Genomic DNA, 14,247 nt, shown 5'->3' on the forward strand with positions numbered 1-14,247 from the left:
TGAGTAATTTCTTGCATTTAAATGACTGTTTTGATGTGTTCCAGTCAGGCTTTCGTCCAAACCACAGCACCGATACTGCTCTTGTAAAGGTCTTTAATGACATCCACTTAAACACAGACAGTGGCAGAACTTCAGTGTTAGTATTATTAGATCTCAGTGCTGCGTTTGACACTGTTGACCACAGCATATTACTAGACCGACTGGAGAACTGGGTGGGACTTTCGGAAACAGTTCTGAATTGGTTTGAATCCTACTTAAAGGACAGAAACAACTTTGTTTCTATAGGTAAATACACATCTGAGTTGACAAATATGACATGTGGGGTACCTCAAGGCTCCATCTTGGGGCCTCTTCTCTTTAACATCTACATGCTACCACTGGCTCAGATAATGAAGAACAACAAAATAAGTTACCATAGCTATGCAGATGACACACAAATTTACGTAACAATTTCACCAGGAGACTATGCTCCAATTCAAACACTGAGTAAGTGCATTGAACAAATCAATGACTGGATGTGTCAGAACTTTCTCCAATTAAACAAAGATAAAACTGAGGTAATGGTTTTTGGAGCCAAGGCAGAACGTATAAAAGTTAGCGCTGAGCTTCAGTGTGCAATGTTCAAAACAACAGATAAAGCCAGAAATCTAGGTGTAGTCATGGACTCTGACCTGAGTTTCAACAGTCACATTAAAACAGTTACTAAATCAGCCTACTATCACCTAAAGAATATATCTAGGATTAAAAGACTAATGTCACAGCAGGATTTGGAAAAACTTGTCCATGCTTTTATCTTCAGTAGACTCGACTACTGCAATGGTGTCTTCACAGGTCTCACTAAAACATCTATTAGGAAGCTGCAGCTGATTCAGAACGCCGCTGCTCGAGTCCTCACTGACACTAAGAAAGTGGATCACATCACTCCAGTTCTGAAGTCTTTACACTGGCTTCCTGTGTGTCAAAGAATAGATTTCAAAATACTGCTGCTGGTTTATAAAGCACTGAATGGTTTAGACCCAAAACACATTTCTGACCTCCTGCTAAATTATGAACCATCCAGATCTCTCAGGTCTTCAGGGACTGGTCAGCTTTCTGTCCCCAGAGTCAGAACTAAACATGGTAAAGCAGCATTCAGTTATTATGCTCCAAATATCTGGAACAAACTCCCAGAAACCTGCAGGTCCGCTGCAACTCTGACTACTTTTAAATCCAGGCTGAAGACTTTTCTTTTTGTCGCTGCTTTTAATTGAACTATTCATATCTTAGACTGCACTGTAACTTTTATCCATGTACTTTTTTCTTTTAATGTTTAATTGACAGCACTGTAACTTTTATCCATGTATTTTTTCTTTTAATGTTTATTTTATTAGCTTTTCTTTTTAATGACTGATTTTAAATGCCATTTTCTTAATCTCTTTCATTTTTTGTAAAGCACTTTGAATTGCCTTGTGTTGAAAAGTGCTATATAAATAAACTTGCCTTGCCTTGCCTTGCCTTGCCTTGCCTTGCCTTGCCTTGCCTTGCCTTGCCTTGCCTTGCCTTGCCTTGCCTTGCCTTGCCTTGCCTTGCCTTGCCTTGCCTTGCCTTGCCTTGCCTTGCCTTGCCTTGCCTTGCCTTGCCTTGCCTTGCCTTGCCTTGCCTTGCCTTGCCTTGCCTTGCCTTGCCTTGCCTTTATTCCATATACTTCCTGGTTCCCAAGAAGACAGGGGAATTCAGACCTATTCTAGATCTCCGCGGTCTGAATCGCCACATTTCCCGCAGGAAATTCTGCATGCTAACTATGAAACAGTTACTGGGGCTGGTGCAGCCAGGCGATTGGTTCACCACCATCGACCTGAAAGACGCGTACTTTCATGTAGAAATTGCTCCAAAGCACAGAAAGTATCTGCGTTTTGCCTTCCAGGGAATAGCCTACGAGTACAACAGGCTGCCGTTCGGCTATTCCCTATCCCCACGCACATTCAGCAAATGTGTGGCCACAGCGCTTCAACCGCTGCGCGCACACGGCATGAGAGTTTTCTTTTACATAGACGACCTCATAGTCATGGCTGGGTCACGGGAACAGGCAATGTTTTGCACAGCACAATTGATCACACACCTAACCAGATTAGGCTTTGCGATCAATTGGAAAAAGAGCACCCCCATACCTCACCAACGGGCGTTGTATTTGGGTGTGGTGCTCGATGCAGGCCCGTTGCGCGCCACCCTGTCAGAGAGCAGACGTGCGTCCCTTCTTCTGGGGGTACGCAGACTGCGACAGGGGGCAACAGTGACAGCTTTTACTGTCGTGCAGACGCTGGGTCTCATGGCGGCTGCTCACATGATGGTCCCGTTAGGGTTACTACATATGCGCCGCCTGCAGAGGTGGTTCTCCAGCCTGCGCTTGGATCCCAAGAGGTATCAGTATCACCCTCGAAACAGCGTGTGCCGCCATTTTGTAGCCTTGTTTAAAATAAAAACTATGTATTTATTTGCGCTTCTCAGATATATTTAACCTCAACCGAGTCTTAGGTTAGTAGTTCTAATATATTAATAATTAAACCTGATCAATCCCGACATTCAATGATCAATTTATCAGTGTAAATCTGAGAGAAATGTAAACAGTCAAAACACGGCGGCCATCTTGTGAAAATCAAAAATCAAACGATCTATTTTATGGAATGGTTTGGAGCAGGAGTTAAAACAAAGCACAAGCATAATTCAGTTTAAAAGGATGTACAGAAACACTTTTTGGAAAAATATGAGAATGAATAAGGTGATTGAAGATGAGAAATGATTGTATATGTATGTATGTAAATCTAAGTAGGAATAACTTGCATAATGATTTAAAGGACAATCATTGATCAAGTAAGGGGTGGGAATTAATAAGCAGTTGCTTCCTCCTACTCCCTTTCGGACACATATGATTTATTATTAATATGAAGACATTTTTTGTTTTTTTTGTTGAATATACAAATAATACCATGAGCTAGCTATTTAGTAATACGCTTGAGTTGTGTGGCATGTTATACGTGCTGACTCCGCGGCATTAGAAAACACTAGTTTGATGCTAAACATCAAATCCATTTAAGGGAGGAACACTAGAATGTCTTTACGGATATAGATCTTATCATGAAATATAGAAGCGTGGTTGCTTGAAAAACAGTCTTTGTTGGCTGAACTTTTCGCCTCAACTGCCGTATGGTGGCTTGGCTTTAGAATTCAGCATTGGTGGTTCAGGGGTAGAATTCTCACCTGCCACGTGGGAGACCCGGGTCCGATTCCCGGCCAATGCAATAGACAGTTCTTTGTTGTCTGAAAATAAAGTATAATGCCTACACCACTTGGACTCTGCTACAGCAAACACACAGGTCTTTGGAGTGTACAAGTAAAGAGGGATGTTCTCCGTGCCGACTCCCATTGAGTTGAGAACTCAGTGAGATGCTCGACATCAAATCACTGTAAGGGATGACCGGTGGACTGTATCGCTTCTTCAATGACTTAGAGCATATCGCATATCTGTTGAAAAACCCACCTTGTTGACCGTGCTGTTGACCTCACCAGCGTAGTGGTAGTTACGATGTCTTGTGAATGTGGGCAGATGAGTGGTAGAATCTTTGTAAGCCAAGAGGAAAACTAGGTTCCCATTCTCTGCAAATGCAACATAGCTTCACTGTTGTTTTGAATCTGTACGAGCACACAATTAGAGAGTAAAGCTATTGGGTGACTAAAGGCATTGAGTCCAAAAAAGACCCCTGCTGCTGTGCTGCAGTTTGTGGCCCTGATTGGACAAAAACACACAATACTGTATAAAACAAGAGAAGCAACCTCACTTTTACTTAACTGGAAGTTCTGAGTACTTCTTCCACCTCTGCTTGATAGGAATCGGGATTTATGTTGGAAAAATCATTACAAATTGGCAATGAGGAACGCTTCACGAATTTGCGTGTCATCCTTGCGCCTAGGGGGCGAGGATAATCGGGCCTGCTCAGTCTCACTTAGTCTCACTTAGAGTCCCACCCCTCCCGTTCATTTCTATGGCATTCTCGTTTACATCTTGTGTCCACCCATTGGTCGTCTCACGTAGTTCTAGTACTCTGATTGGATGACGTCTCATTCAGTGTGTCTTCACTGTAAATGAACAGCCATCATAACTGACCGGCTTTTGAAAAGGTAACATAAACTCCGCTATTACTCTTAACAAGACAGTCCGTTATAATTTAATATAACAGATGAATGCCAATGTGGTTGTTGTCCTCTGCTATTACTCTTAACATGACAGTCCGTTATAATGTGATATAGATGAATGCCAATGTGTTGTCTTGTAACGTTCGCGCATATTAGCATTGGTAACAAGTTGCCGCTATGCCAGAATCATACCGGAGCGTTCCAGCCATTTAAATCCATAAATACTTGTCATGTAATGCTTATTGCTATGTGCTAACGTTTATGAAGTTAACATGTATATGCACAATTCGTGATTAAAAGCTGCTGCTCCGCCATTTACAGTCTTGACAGTAGAACTACGGCAACAACATGCATTTCTCCTGCACTTTGCTAGGTGCAAAACACGTTATGCTTTTTTACTTTGCACTAACGTAAATGTTCATGAAGTTAATGCTCACAGATGTGGACGGAGGGTTAATGGTCATAGACACTTGGCTATTTAATCAAGTACTGTAATAACTTTGAATGCAATTCGTATTTACTATGTGGTAGTGTACTAAAGTTAACATGTATATGAAGGCTACCTTAGGGCGAATATTATTATATCATAATGTAATAAGTATCATTCATTTAAAGTCAGACCTCTGAGGTTAATGTTGAGCTGATGGAAAAGTGTTGGCTAGCATTATCTTTCAAATCAGAACCAGCTTTTACTCATGTTATTTTTCTTATTTCATATTCTGTTATTTACTTGTTATTCTTATCATCCTGTTTATTTCATCCTGTGTACTATCTGTGTTTCTCTCTTGCTGCTTCACATGTACTTGTGAAGTACTTGACTGCTAGCTTCTGACGTGTTTTTGATGTGATTTCAGGACAATGGATCGCAGGCAGGCCCTCCGTTTTCAGGCTGGTTCTTCAGAGCTGCAGCTGAAGCCCACACATCAAGCTGTCAGGGTTCGCAGTGACAACAGTAAGAGGGCAGCCCCGCGCCTCACCTCCAACACCAGGGAGCTGGCTGAGACACAAGCCGCGTCGAGGGTCACAGCGCTGGAGGGGAACCCGGCGGTCCGCTGTCCGCTCCTCAGCCCGAAGGAGAGCAGCCCCTGCTGGCACCGCCCTCGACCAAGAGATGCGGCCCCTGGAAGAAGAGGAGCCCTTTCCTGCCACCTCCTCCTCTGCCCCGTCCCTCGGTCCCCTCCTCCTCCTCCTCCTCCTCCTCCTCCTCCTCCTCCTCCTCCTCCTCCTCCTCCTCCTCCTCCTCCTCCTCCTCCTCCTCATCCTCATCCTCATCCTCATCCTCATCCTCATCACACTCCTCATCACACTCCCGGTGAAGGCGAGCGGGGAGAGAGTGAGCTACTGCCTTGCTCCTGCTCGAGGGGGGAGCCCAGAGGAGTGGCTGGACTCCCTCCAATAACACTGGACACAATAACATGCTGTATATAATGTCAATATATTTTTCAATATATATTCAAACTTAAATATCTGTTTGGATTGACTTCCTGTAGTTTCCAACACTCGTGCTGTCTTCCTCTGCTGCTGTTGCGCTTCAATTGAAGTTCAGAAGGTTTCAAAAAGGAAGGAGATGTCATCTGAACAATAAACTGGACTGATAATGCATCTGATCTGTACAAGAAGGGACAGAGTAGACTCTTTCTGCTGAGGAGACTGAGGTCTTTCGGGGTGCAGGGGGCACTCCTTCAGACCTTCTTTGACTCTGTTGTGGCATCAGCCATTTTCTATGGTGTGGCCTGCTGGGGCAGCAGCATCTCGGCTACTGACGGGAAGAGACTGAACAGACTGGGAAGGAAGCTCTGTCCTGGGGAGTCCTCGGGACACTGTGGAGGAGGTGGGAGACAGGAGTCCTCTGGACACTGTGGAGGTGGTGGGAGACAGGAGTCCTCTGGACACTGTGGAGGAGGTGGGAGACAGGAGTCCTCTGGACACTGTGGAGGAGGTGGGAGACAGGAGTCCTCTGGACACTGTGGAGGAGGTGGGAGACAGGAGTCCTCTGGACACTGTGGAGGTGGTGGGAGACAGGAGTCCTCTGGACACTGTGGAGGTGGTGGGAGACAGGAGTCCTCTGGACACTGAGGAGGAGGTGGGAGACAGGAGTCCTCTGGACACTGTGGAGGTGGTGGGAGACAGGAGTCCTCTGGACACTGTGGAGGAAGTGGGAGACAGGAGTCCTCTGGACACTGTGGAGGTGGTGGGAGACAGGAGTCCTCTGGACACTGTGGAGGTGGTGGGAGACAGGAGTCCTCTGGACACTGTGGAGGAAGTGGGAGACAGGAGTCCTCTGGACACTGTGGAGGTGGTGGGAGACAGGAGTCCTCTGGACACTGTGGAGGTGGTGGGAGACAGGAGTCCTCTGGACACTGTGGAGGTGGTGGGAGACAGGAGTCCTCTGGACACTGAGGAGGAGGTGGGAGACAGGAGTCCTCTGGACACTGTGGAGGTGGTGGGAGACAGGAGTCCTCTGGACACTGAGGAGGAAGTGGGAGACAGGAGTCCTCTGGACACTGAGGAGGAGGTGGGAGACAGGAGTCCTCTGGACACTGAGGAGGAGGTGGGAGACAGGAGTCCTCTGGACACTGAGGAGGAAGTGGGAGACAGGAGTCCTCTGGACACTGAGGAGGAAGTGGGAGACAGGAGTCCTCTGGACACTGTGGAGGTGGTGGGAGACAGGAGTCCTCTGGACACTGTGGAGGTGGTGGGAGACAGGAGAATGGCAGCCAAGCTGTCCTCCCTGCTGGACAATGTGTCCCACCCCCTCCAGGACACCCTGTCCTCACTGTGCAGCTCCTTCAGCAACAGGCTGCTGCACCCCACCTGTCACATGGATAGATACCGCTGGTCCTTCCTTCCTGCAGCGGTCAGAATTTACAACCAGCACGGCCCCTAGTAGACCCCCTACACACACCACAACACAGACTGTACAACCAGCACAGCCCCTAGTTGACCCCCCCCCACACACCACAACACAGACTGTACAACCAGCACAGCCCCTAGTTGACCCCCCCCCCACACACCACAACACAGACTGTACAACCAGCACAGCCCCTAGTAGACCCCCCTACACACACCACAACACCGACTGTACAACCAGCACTGCCCCTAGTAGACCGCCCTACACACACCACAACACAGACTGTACAACCAGCACTGCCCCTAGTAGACCCCCCTACACACACCACAACACAGACTGTAACACCTCTTGCTGCTAAATACAAACCAAATATGTGCTATATATATATTTGCCGTTAATAACTGTAATGTATACCTGGCTGCTAAACCCTTGTTACTGTTACGAGGTAGTATCTTGTACTTTGTAAATTGTGTAACTTGCTGCTGTTAAATACCGTCAAACTATGTGCAATATGTGCTTTATGTGCAATATATACTTTATGTACACATGCATCTTTAATAACTGTAATATATACCGGGCTGCTAAATCCTAAGAACTGCTACAGGATTTGATTTGTAGATTTGATTTGCTTTTTATCTGTATTTGAAAATTATGTAACTTTTTAATCTTTTTTTAGCATATTGTTCATTATGTTATAACTTAGTACTTTTTTTTAAACGCATGTAAGATATGCAACACGAAGCTGTCTGTGGCTCTTTCCTGCTGTAACGCTTGCAGTGTCCCCTCTGTGGGACTAAAGGGATTCTGATTCTGATGGGCTTTGTGTTTCTCAGTGAGTGAGTCTAGTGTAACCTGGGAGGCACCTTCAGTCAACTTAACACTGGTGAGGTGAAGACCAGTATACATCCCAGTGTGCTTCAATATAACACCAGCAGCCAGCAAAATGGCCTTACATGTACATGTAATGTACATCTAATTAAAATGTTAAAGAATTATAGATTAAAATAGACTAATTGTATCAAATGTAACGTCTTTTAAAAGTTCTATAACATAAAGTGATTGAAACTATAAGACACTGTAACCGTACTCTTATGTTCACTTTATTTGCTTCCATTGTGTTCTGCAGTAACGGCTAAAATAGATTCCCTGAATAATGCAATAATGCACTGTAAAATGAGGTTGAAGCCGATTGTTCATCTGCCTTCTTCTTTTCCAAACAAAGCATTGCCACCATATTTCTTTTTTCTCCAGAATTTTGATTCAGTAAAGTCATCTGTGTGTGATAGTGCTACCACCACACAACACAGTTATTCATATGCTTTCTTTGGTTTAGTTTTCTGTAAAAACATTGGGGTGAACAGAATAGAAAACACTATGTCAATGACAATGTCAAATGTATTGATGAAGAACAGTTGACCAAAGTGCTGTACAATTTATATAGTCAAAGTAAATGCAATAAAACACACAAGAATAGAAATAATACTTTATATTGCAGTATATTTTAATAGATGATGTGGCATCGGTGTAATTGAGTGTTTTAGTGGTCCCATGTATCACTTCGATATGATCACATGACATCCAAGGTGTCCATGTGATGTCATCCAGGTTGTTTTGCGGGGCTATCTTTTTATTTACATGTTGTTGTGCATGTTTACAAGTTTTGCCCAGAGTCACTGCAATGAGAAAGGGGGTGTGTTTTCATTGGCAAAAAGCTGAAGTGAAACAATTTACTTTTTCACCAACCTCAGATGCTACTGTAAGCATCTTTATTATATAACCTTTGCTAAAACATGAAGCAAAACATATCATGTTACCTCTACATAACAGACCAGACCTTTTACATTTGATGGATACAATACATCGTAATGTATGCAGGTATGATATTAAATAGCACTTCTTATATTAGATCCAGTATTTAAAGCCACTACAGGCAACGTTTTTGTATTGATGTCTTATCAATCCCTTTCTACAGTGTGCACATTCTAATGTCTATGGGAGTATGAAAGAATCCCTGTTCAGATCAGTTCTTTTGAAGTCTCAATATTTAACACTAATTTCACCATCAAGAAACATGTTTCATCCTCCTACCAGTGCCCTGACTAGTCACTGCCAATTCAACTGGAGTTGGTCTGTGTGTCCTATGTGCGTGAGCAAGTCTGGCGCAAATTGGCTGCCGTGATATCACTCAGACTGAGTGTTGTGTTTGATAGCTGTCGGTCCATTCGTTGTTCGTTCTGTGTAATTCATTGGCGACCAATTTGTGTAAAGCGCTTTGAGTCTCGAGAAAAGCGCTAAAAACTAAATAAAATGAATTATTTTTATTATTATTGTCTGCCACCGGTTACGATCTCCCGCAAAACTGTGACAAATTGCTTTATGGCACAAGGAAGTGTGTCAGTGAATCAGGAAGAGAATGTCATACTTGGAGTATAGTCGTGGATTGTGCTAGCAACATACAATGACCCCGAGCATTCTGCATGTCTTCTTTGCGATGGTTAGGTAAAATAATTAAACTAAGCAAACGGTAAGGGTTCCCAAATCCACCTCTTCTAAGAAATGACCTACTGCTGCTTTAAGCTTACATGGAGAACAAGGAAGAGAACAATCCAAAACAACCCAAAAGGTTAAACCAACATGAATGTAAAAATCACCTGCTGGGTAATCATGGGGAAGCTGCAACTGCATTTGTTGGCACCAAATGTATGAAAAGACTGAACATCATAGCAATCTAACGGGGCACTTTGGCTGTCTCAAGGTTACACACTCAATTCACATTCACACAATTGCACTGGCTTTGTTTCTGTTGCCTCATAAACCTAGGGTCTCCTGCTCTTGCAATGGCACGTTATTCACAGTTTTTGACATGACCCCTGTCATTCTCCAGACCACGGTTTTAAATGTCCACTCTCCTAGTGTCACAGAATGGTCTGGGGCATCCATTCTGCTACACTACTCCCAAACTCTATAATGAAGCTCTGGTCTCTGGAAAACGGTCACTTTCAATACAAGTCACGGTTTACTGAAGAAATAGGAGAACCTGTGTTTTACTTGTGTGTCTTGTAACTTTTTTATCCTGAGGTTCTTTTGCTAAAACCAGTTAATGTGGAGCCTCTATAGACATGTTTAGTTTTTAGCATTGTTTATAAGTGTGGCATAGTTGAACCTAATCATTTTGCATGGACTGACACATTTCCAGAAAATGCACATACGTAGGTGAATGTTATTAGTAAATTACTTGAATGCAGAGTTGATTCTTGTAAATATTTTATTGTGTAGCATTTTGAAAAACAAAATTGCGGCGCATATAAGATGAAGTCTACCGCTACAAGCCAAATGAATTGTGATAATATGATATACAAATCAGTAAAACAAATCGTATTGCTGCTAAGAACGTGTACAACAGACATTTTATTTAAGGGCAAGTTCTTAAAACAAGAAGTCATTAACTAACCAATAAGTAATAAGGAACTTAAAGTACAAATGCAGTGATAAAGTCAAATGTATTGGATGTTTGGATAACTAGATAACCCCCTGACTAGACGTCTTATAGGGAGAGGAACTAGACAGTGCTCACATAGTTGTGTAGATCGTTCTGTCACTGAACGGTGCAGGATAGAGGAGGAAGTCTTGATTCTTATTTGAAAAGAATATATTTGCTTCAGAGAAAGCAAATAAAGCATGATACATTTTTTGGCACAGGTTCCTAACAATGAAGTCAAATAATCATGGTAAAGTAAAAAGCAAAGGCAATCAGGCATGTAAATGTAAATTGCTTTTGTTGTTTGTTCTACATTTCTGTAACAACTTCTTTAATTGTGGTGTAGGTAAGACCTTTGTATACACCACTGGTGTCATACTGAAGCACGCTGCCATTATTGCAGGTTATTTTCACAGTGCCAGTGTAAGGCAGGTCAATGGTGGCTCGACCGATTGTAATGTCAACTTCCACCTTCTTTCCTGCAGGAACATGTATGTTAAAGGATACCGTCTCCGTTCTCTCCTCAGTGTTTTCCAGATGGTAAGAGCTCTCTCTTCCCATGGTAAAGCTGAATCCAGTTGAAACCTCGATTACCTCTGGGATTCCTGCACTCACTTCCATACTGAAAGTTGCCTCCATACTGTTGGTCACAGTCCAAGAGGACGTCTTTGTAATTTTCTTGGAGGATTCAATCTTGTTTTCTTGGTCGGCTGTGGTGTTGTTGTCGTAGGTGATGGATTTGATTTCTTCTATATTCACCTGCGGTACAACTTGGCTCATTGTTGGGTAGTTGACGTCCATCAAAACGGTTGTCTTGACAGCATTGAGGAACATGAAGCCCATGTTGTCAATGTCATGGCCACATCTTCCAACAACCCCGAAGCAGATTCCAGAGCCAACATCGATGGGGTATTCTGTCTTCAAGCCCCAGCTGGTCATTTTGGCAAAGAACTCTCCGGAACGATTTGTCTTGAATTTGATGGCCCCTAGACGAGTACCTGCTCCATTCCCCCACAGCGACAGAGAGGTGAAACACTCCCCAGGCTGAAATGTATACTCTTGACTAGAACCAGATCGTTGCCCAAAAAGATCATGACTTCCATCTGTGAGGAAGGCTTGGACACCCTTCACCTGCGAGCCTCCTACCCACACATTCAGCTGCTTTAGCGTGGCTCCAGTACTCTCTCGAGTAAAGGAAAACGAGTGACCACCGTCGCCACCGATTTTATGCAAGGTTGTTGGATAAGCCATCTTATAGGTTTTAGATAAGATCTGAAATGGAAATGTTCAGTTAAATACCACTGCTTTAAATATTTAAATAATGTGTTTAAAATTTCAAGAACATTTGATTTTCAGCATGGAATTGCACGCAATGTCATTGTTACATCAGATATTTGAGAAAAATTGACGATTTTTTATTTTTTTATTTGTTTGAGTCAGGATAGTACTTGTATATTGAATATTTATCAATGTATTGCAATTAAGCATTCCAATATGTCTTGGCCTTATAAGCTCTGCTCCTTCCAGTCTTCCTGCCTGTGATACCGGATGGCTCACGGCTTCACATCCCATGCACGAGGAAGGAGTGCTACTTATTTTGAAAACCCCCCATATAGGGTGTATACTGGGCTGGCCTAAACTAAAACTGTAGGCTGGAGTGGACAACGTAGCTTTTTAGAGTGTCAAATTAGTTGAGAAATTGTCTCACTAATGCGTGATTGAAAATATTTTCAGAATTGTTTAAACTGCAGCTTTTTCTAGCCTGCGGGAAAAGCCTTTTTGGTTCTGAATTTGGTTTTGCGCAATGATCTATAGGCATTACGGTACACAGTGAATAAACAATGCAAATGGTCCAAAAATGACAGGAAGTTCACTTGATACTACTACCCAAACTTGTTGTCCATATACTTACTTAATTTAGCATAAACAACTAAATATATTGTTTTAGCAGCTCATACCCCTTTTCCACCAAAGCAGTTCCAGGGTTAGTTTGGAGCCTAATCTCAAACCTGTTCATTGCTTTTCCACCGCCAAAGAACCGGCTCTCGGCCGGGAAAACGGGTTCCATGGTGGCCCCAATTCTTTGCTGGTTTAAGACCAAGCACCGCTTCAGAGTCATGTTACAATGCAAAACACATATTATAGTTAGTTATTTGAATGAGCAATGATAGAAACACATTTGTAGAGTAGCTGTATTTGACAACTACTCATTATCTACCACATGCTTCTCTCTGTTCGACATAAAGCTAGTCCCCTCACCTTCCTTACACACAATTTAAAAAAGAGCAGCATTTTTTAAATAACTTTATTGAAAAATATTAAATATACAATTGATTCCAAAGGTAATGTTTTAATATTAGTATTTTAAACTTTGATTGGCCGGCCGGCATTGCTATTGGTAAGCACTGCAATTGGGCAACATTTCAACTATTCCACTATTTCACTGCCAAAAATGGAAAAATGCAAGGGGGGTGCTGCTTGGGAAGAAGAGCATGCAAGCACATCTTTGAATAAGTACAACATGGGTAAGAGGCACGAGAAGTTAAAAAAGCAGGTTCAGTTAAAACGGAATCTAGTTTTTTCCATTGTTGTGGTGCTCAGTAATTGGGGCTAGCATTATGTGGAGAGCAGAGAAGTATACTGCTTACATTTCCAGGGGCTAGAGAGCCACTTCATTAAGTCATAGAAGGGTCGCTACTTGAACCAAGATAAACAGGCTCTAGCACTGAACTGGCTCTAGGTTCTTGTTGGTGGAAAAGGGAAACTAACTGTCCCTTGAAGAATGTAATTTGGGTATCTCAATTTACTGTAGAAACTGCAAAATGTTGCGCCGGCATTGCTATCATTCTGGCCAGTAGGGGACTAGCAATACATTGCTCAATGGACGCATTTGAACACCGTTTCTTCAGTTTGTTCTGAAGAAAAGCACAATCCTTTAATTATATTTATTCTAATTCTATTCAATTTGTGGCTAAGCCGGCATTGCTGTTAAAGTATGTCGGCCGAAGAAATCGTAGCATTAAGTGGCAGAATAAGCCCAACCAAGGGGATCTTAACACATGATGCATAATTCCTAGGCTGGCAATTATTTAAGGGGTGACCCTTTGAACTGGCTAGCAGTGATCTAAACAATAACATAACGTGCTTTGTATTTATGTAAATTAAAGCATTTTGAGTAGTAAGCACAGGGTATTCTATTACAAACAAATATTGAATTATGGCTCACCTTATTTGGAGTGTTGGTGAAGATAATCTGAAAGCGATTATTTTAGCAGCAGCATCAACTAATACGTTTAGGATACGGTTTAATAAAATATGTGAATTACAAGCAAGTAGTTTCAACAAGTCTGTATATGAATGTTTATAATCAAAGACGATGCTCTAATATTTATGCTTCAGGCAGGCTCCACCCATAATACTGAGGGTTCTTGTCATTGGTTAATACATTTCACAGGCGTTGTTGTTTTTATCCTACAGTTGACGGTAACTCGCACAATTTGAGTTGTGCTTTTTATAACCTACTAAAATACTTGGAAAGTAGTTGCTCACCTGACCCGTGCTTTCCCAAACTTGCCTTGCTGTATAAATGGTATGCATCTCCTACACTGTGATGTGCTTCTAACTTTTTATCCAGTGGTTTTAGACTGATTATGCTGGCTGTCTTAAGTGGCTGATTTATCTTCTCTTTTGTAATAAATCTTCTTGCATATCACACACACACACACACACACACACACACACACACACACAC

At 42.7% G+C, this 14,247-nt stretch overlaps 1 protein-coding gene and 1 non-coding gene across 3 annotated transcripts; one reads left to right on the plus strand and one right to left on the minus strand.

The window, feature by feature from the left end:
- Positions 1 to 3,204: 3,204 nt before the first annotated feature.
- trnag-gcc lies at positions 3,205 to 3,275 on the plus strand. Its single transcript has one exon. It is a non-coding gene; the product is annotated as a tRNA-Gly (tRNA).
- Positions 3,276 to 10,265: 6,990 nt separating this feature from the next.
- On the minus strand, positions 10,266 to 13,949 carry LOC117557489 (aerolysin-like protein). Of its 2 annotated transcripts, XM_034233346.1 has the most exons (3): positions 13,723 to 13,949; positions 12,506 to 12,603; positions 10,266 to 11,768 (listed from the first exon to the last, which is right to left on the minus strand). In XM_034233346.1, the coding sequence occupies exon 3, from the start codon at positions 11,745 to 11,747 to the stop codon at positions 10,806 to 10,808; it is 942 nt and encodes a 313-aa protein (XP_034089237.1). In that variant the 5' UTR covers positions 11,748 to 11,768; positions 12,506 to 12,603; positions 13,723 to 13,949; the 3' UTR covers positions 10,266 to 10,805. The 2 variants fall into 2 exon arrangements, with proteins under 2 accessions (XP_034089237.1, XP_034089236.1); XM_034233345.1 differs by lacking the exon at positions 12,506 to 12,603 and having other exon boundaries at positions 13,723 to 13,873.
- Positions 13,950 to 14,247: the final 298 nt, after the last annotated feature.

This window comes from Gymnodraco acuticeps, unplaced genomic scaffold (assembly GCF_902827175.1).
Source record: "Gymnodraco acuticeps unplaced genomic scaffold, fGymAcu1.1, whole genome shotgun sequence".
In the NCBI taxonomy this organism is placed as follows: Eukaryota; Metazoa; Chordata; class Actinopteri; order Perciformes; family Bathydraconidae; genus Gymnodraco; species Gymnodraco acuticeps.

Excerpts from the sequence above, each read along its gene's own strand:
- LOC117557489 (XM_034233346.1), bottom strand. The coding sequence starts at position 11,747 with ATGGCTTATCCAACAACCTTGCATAAAATCGGTGGCGACGGTGGTCAC.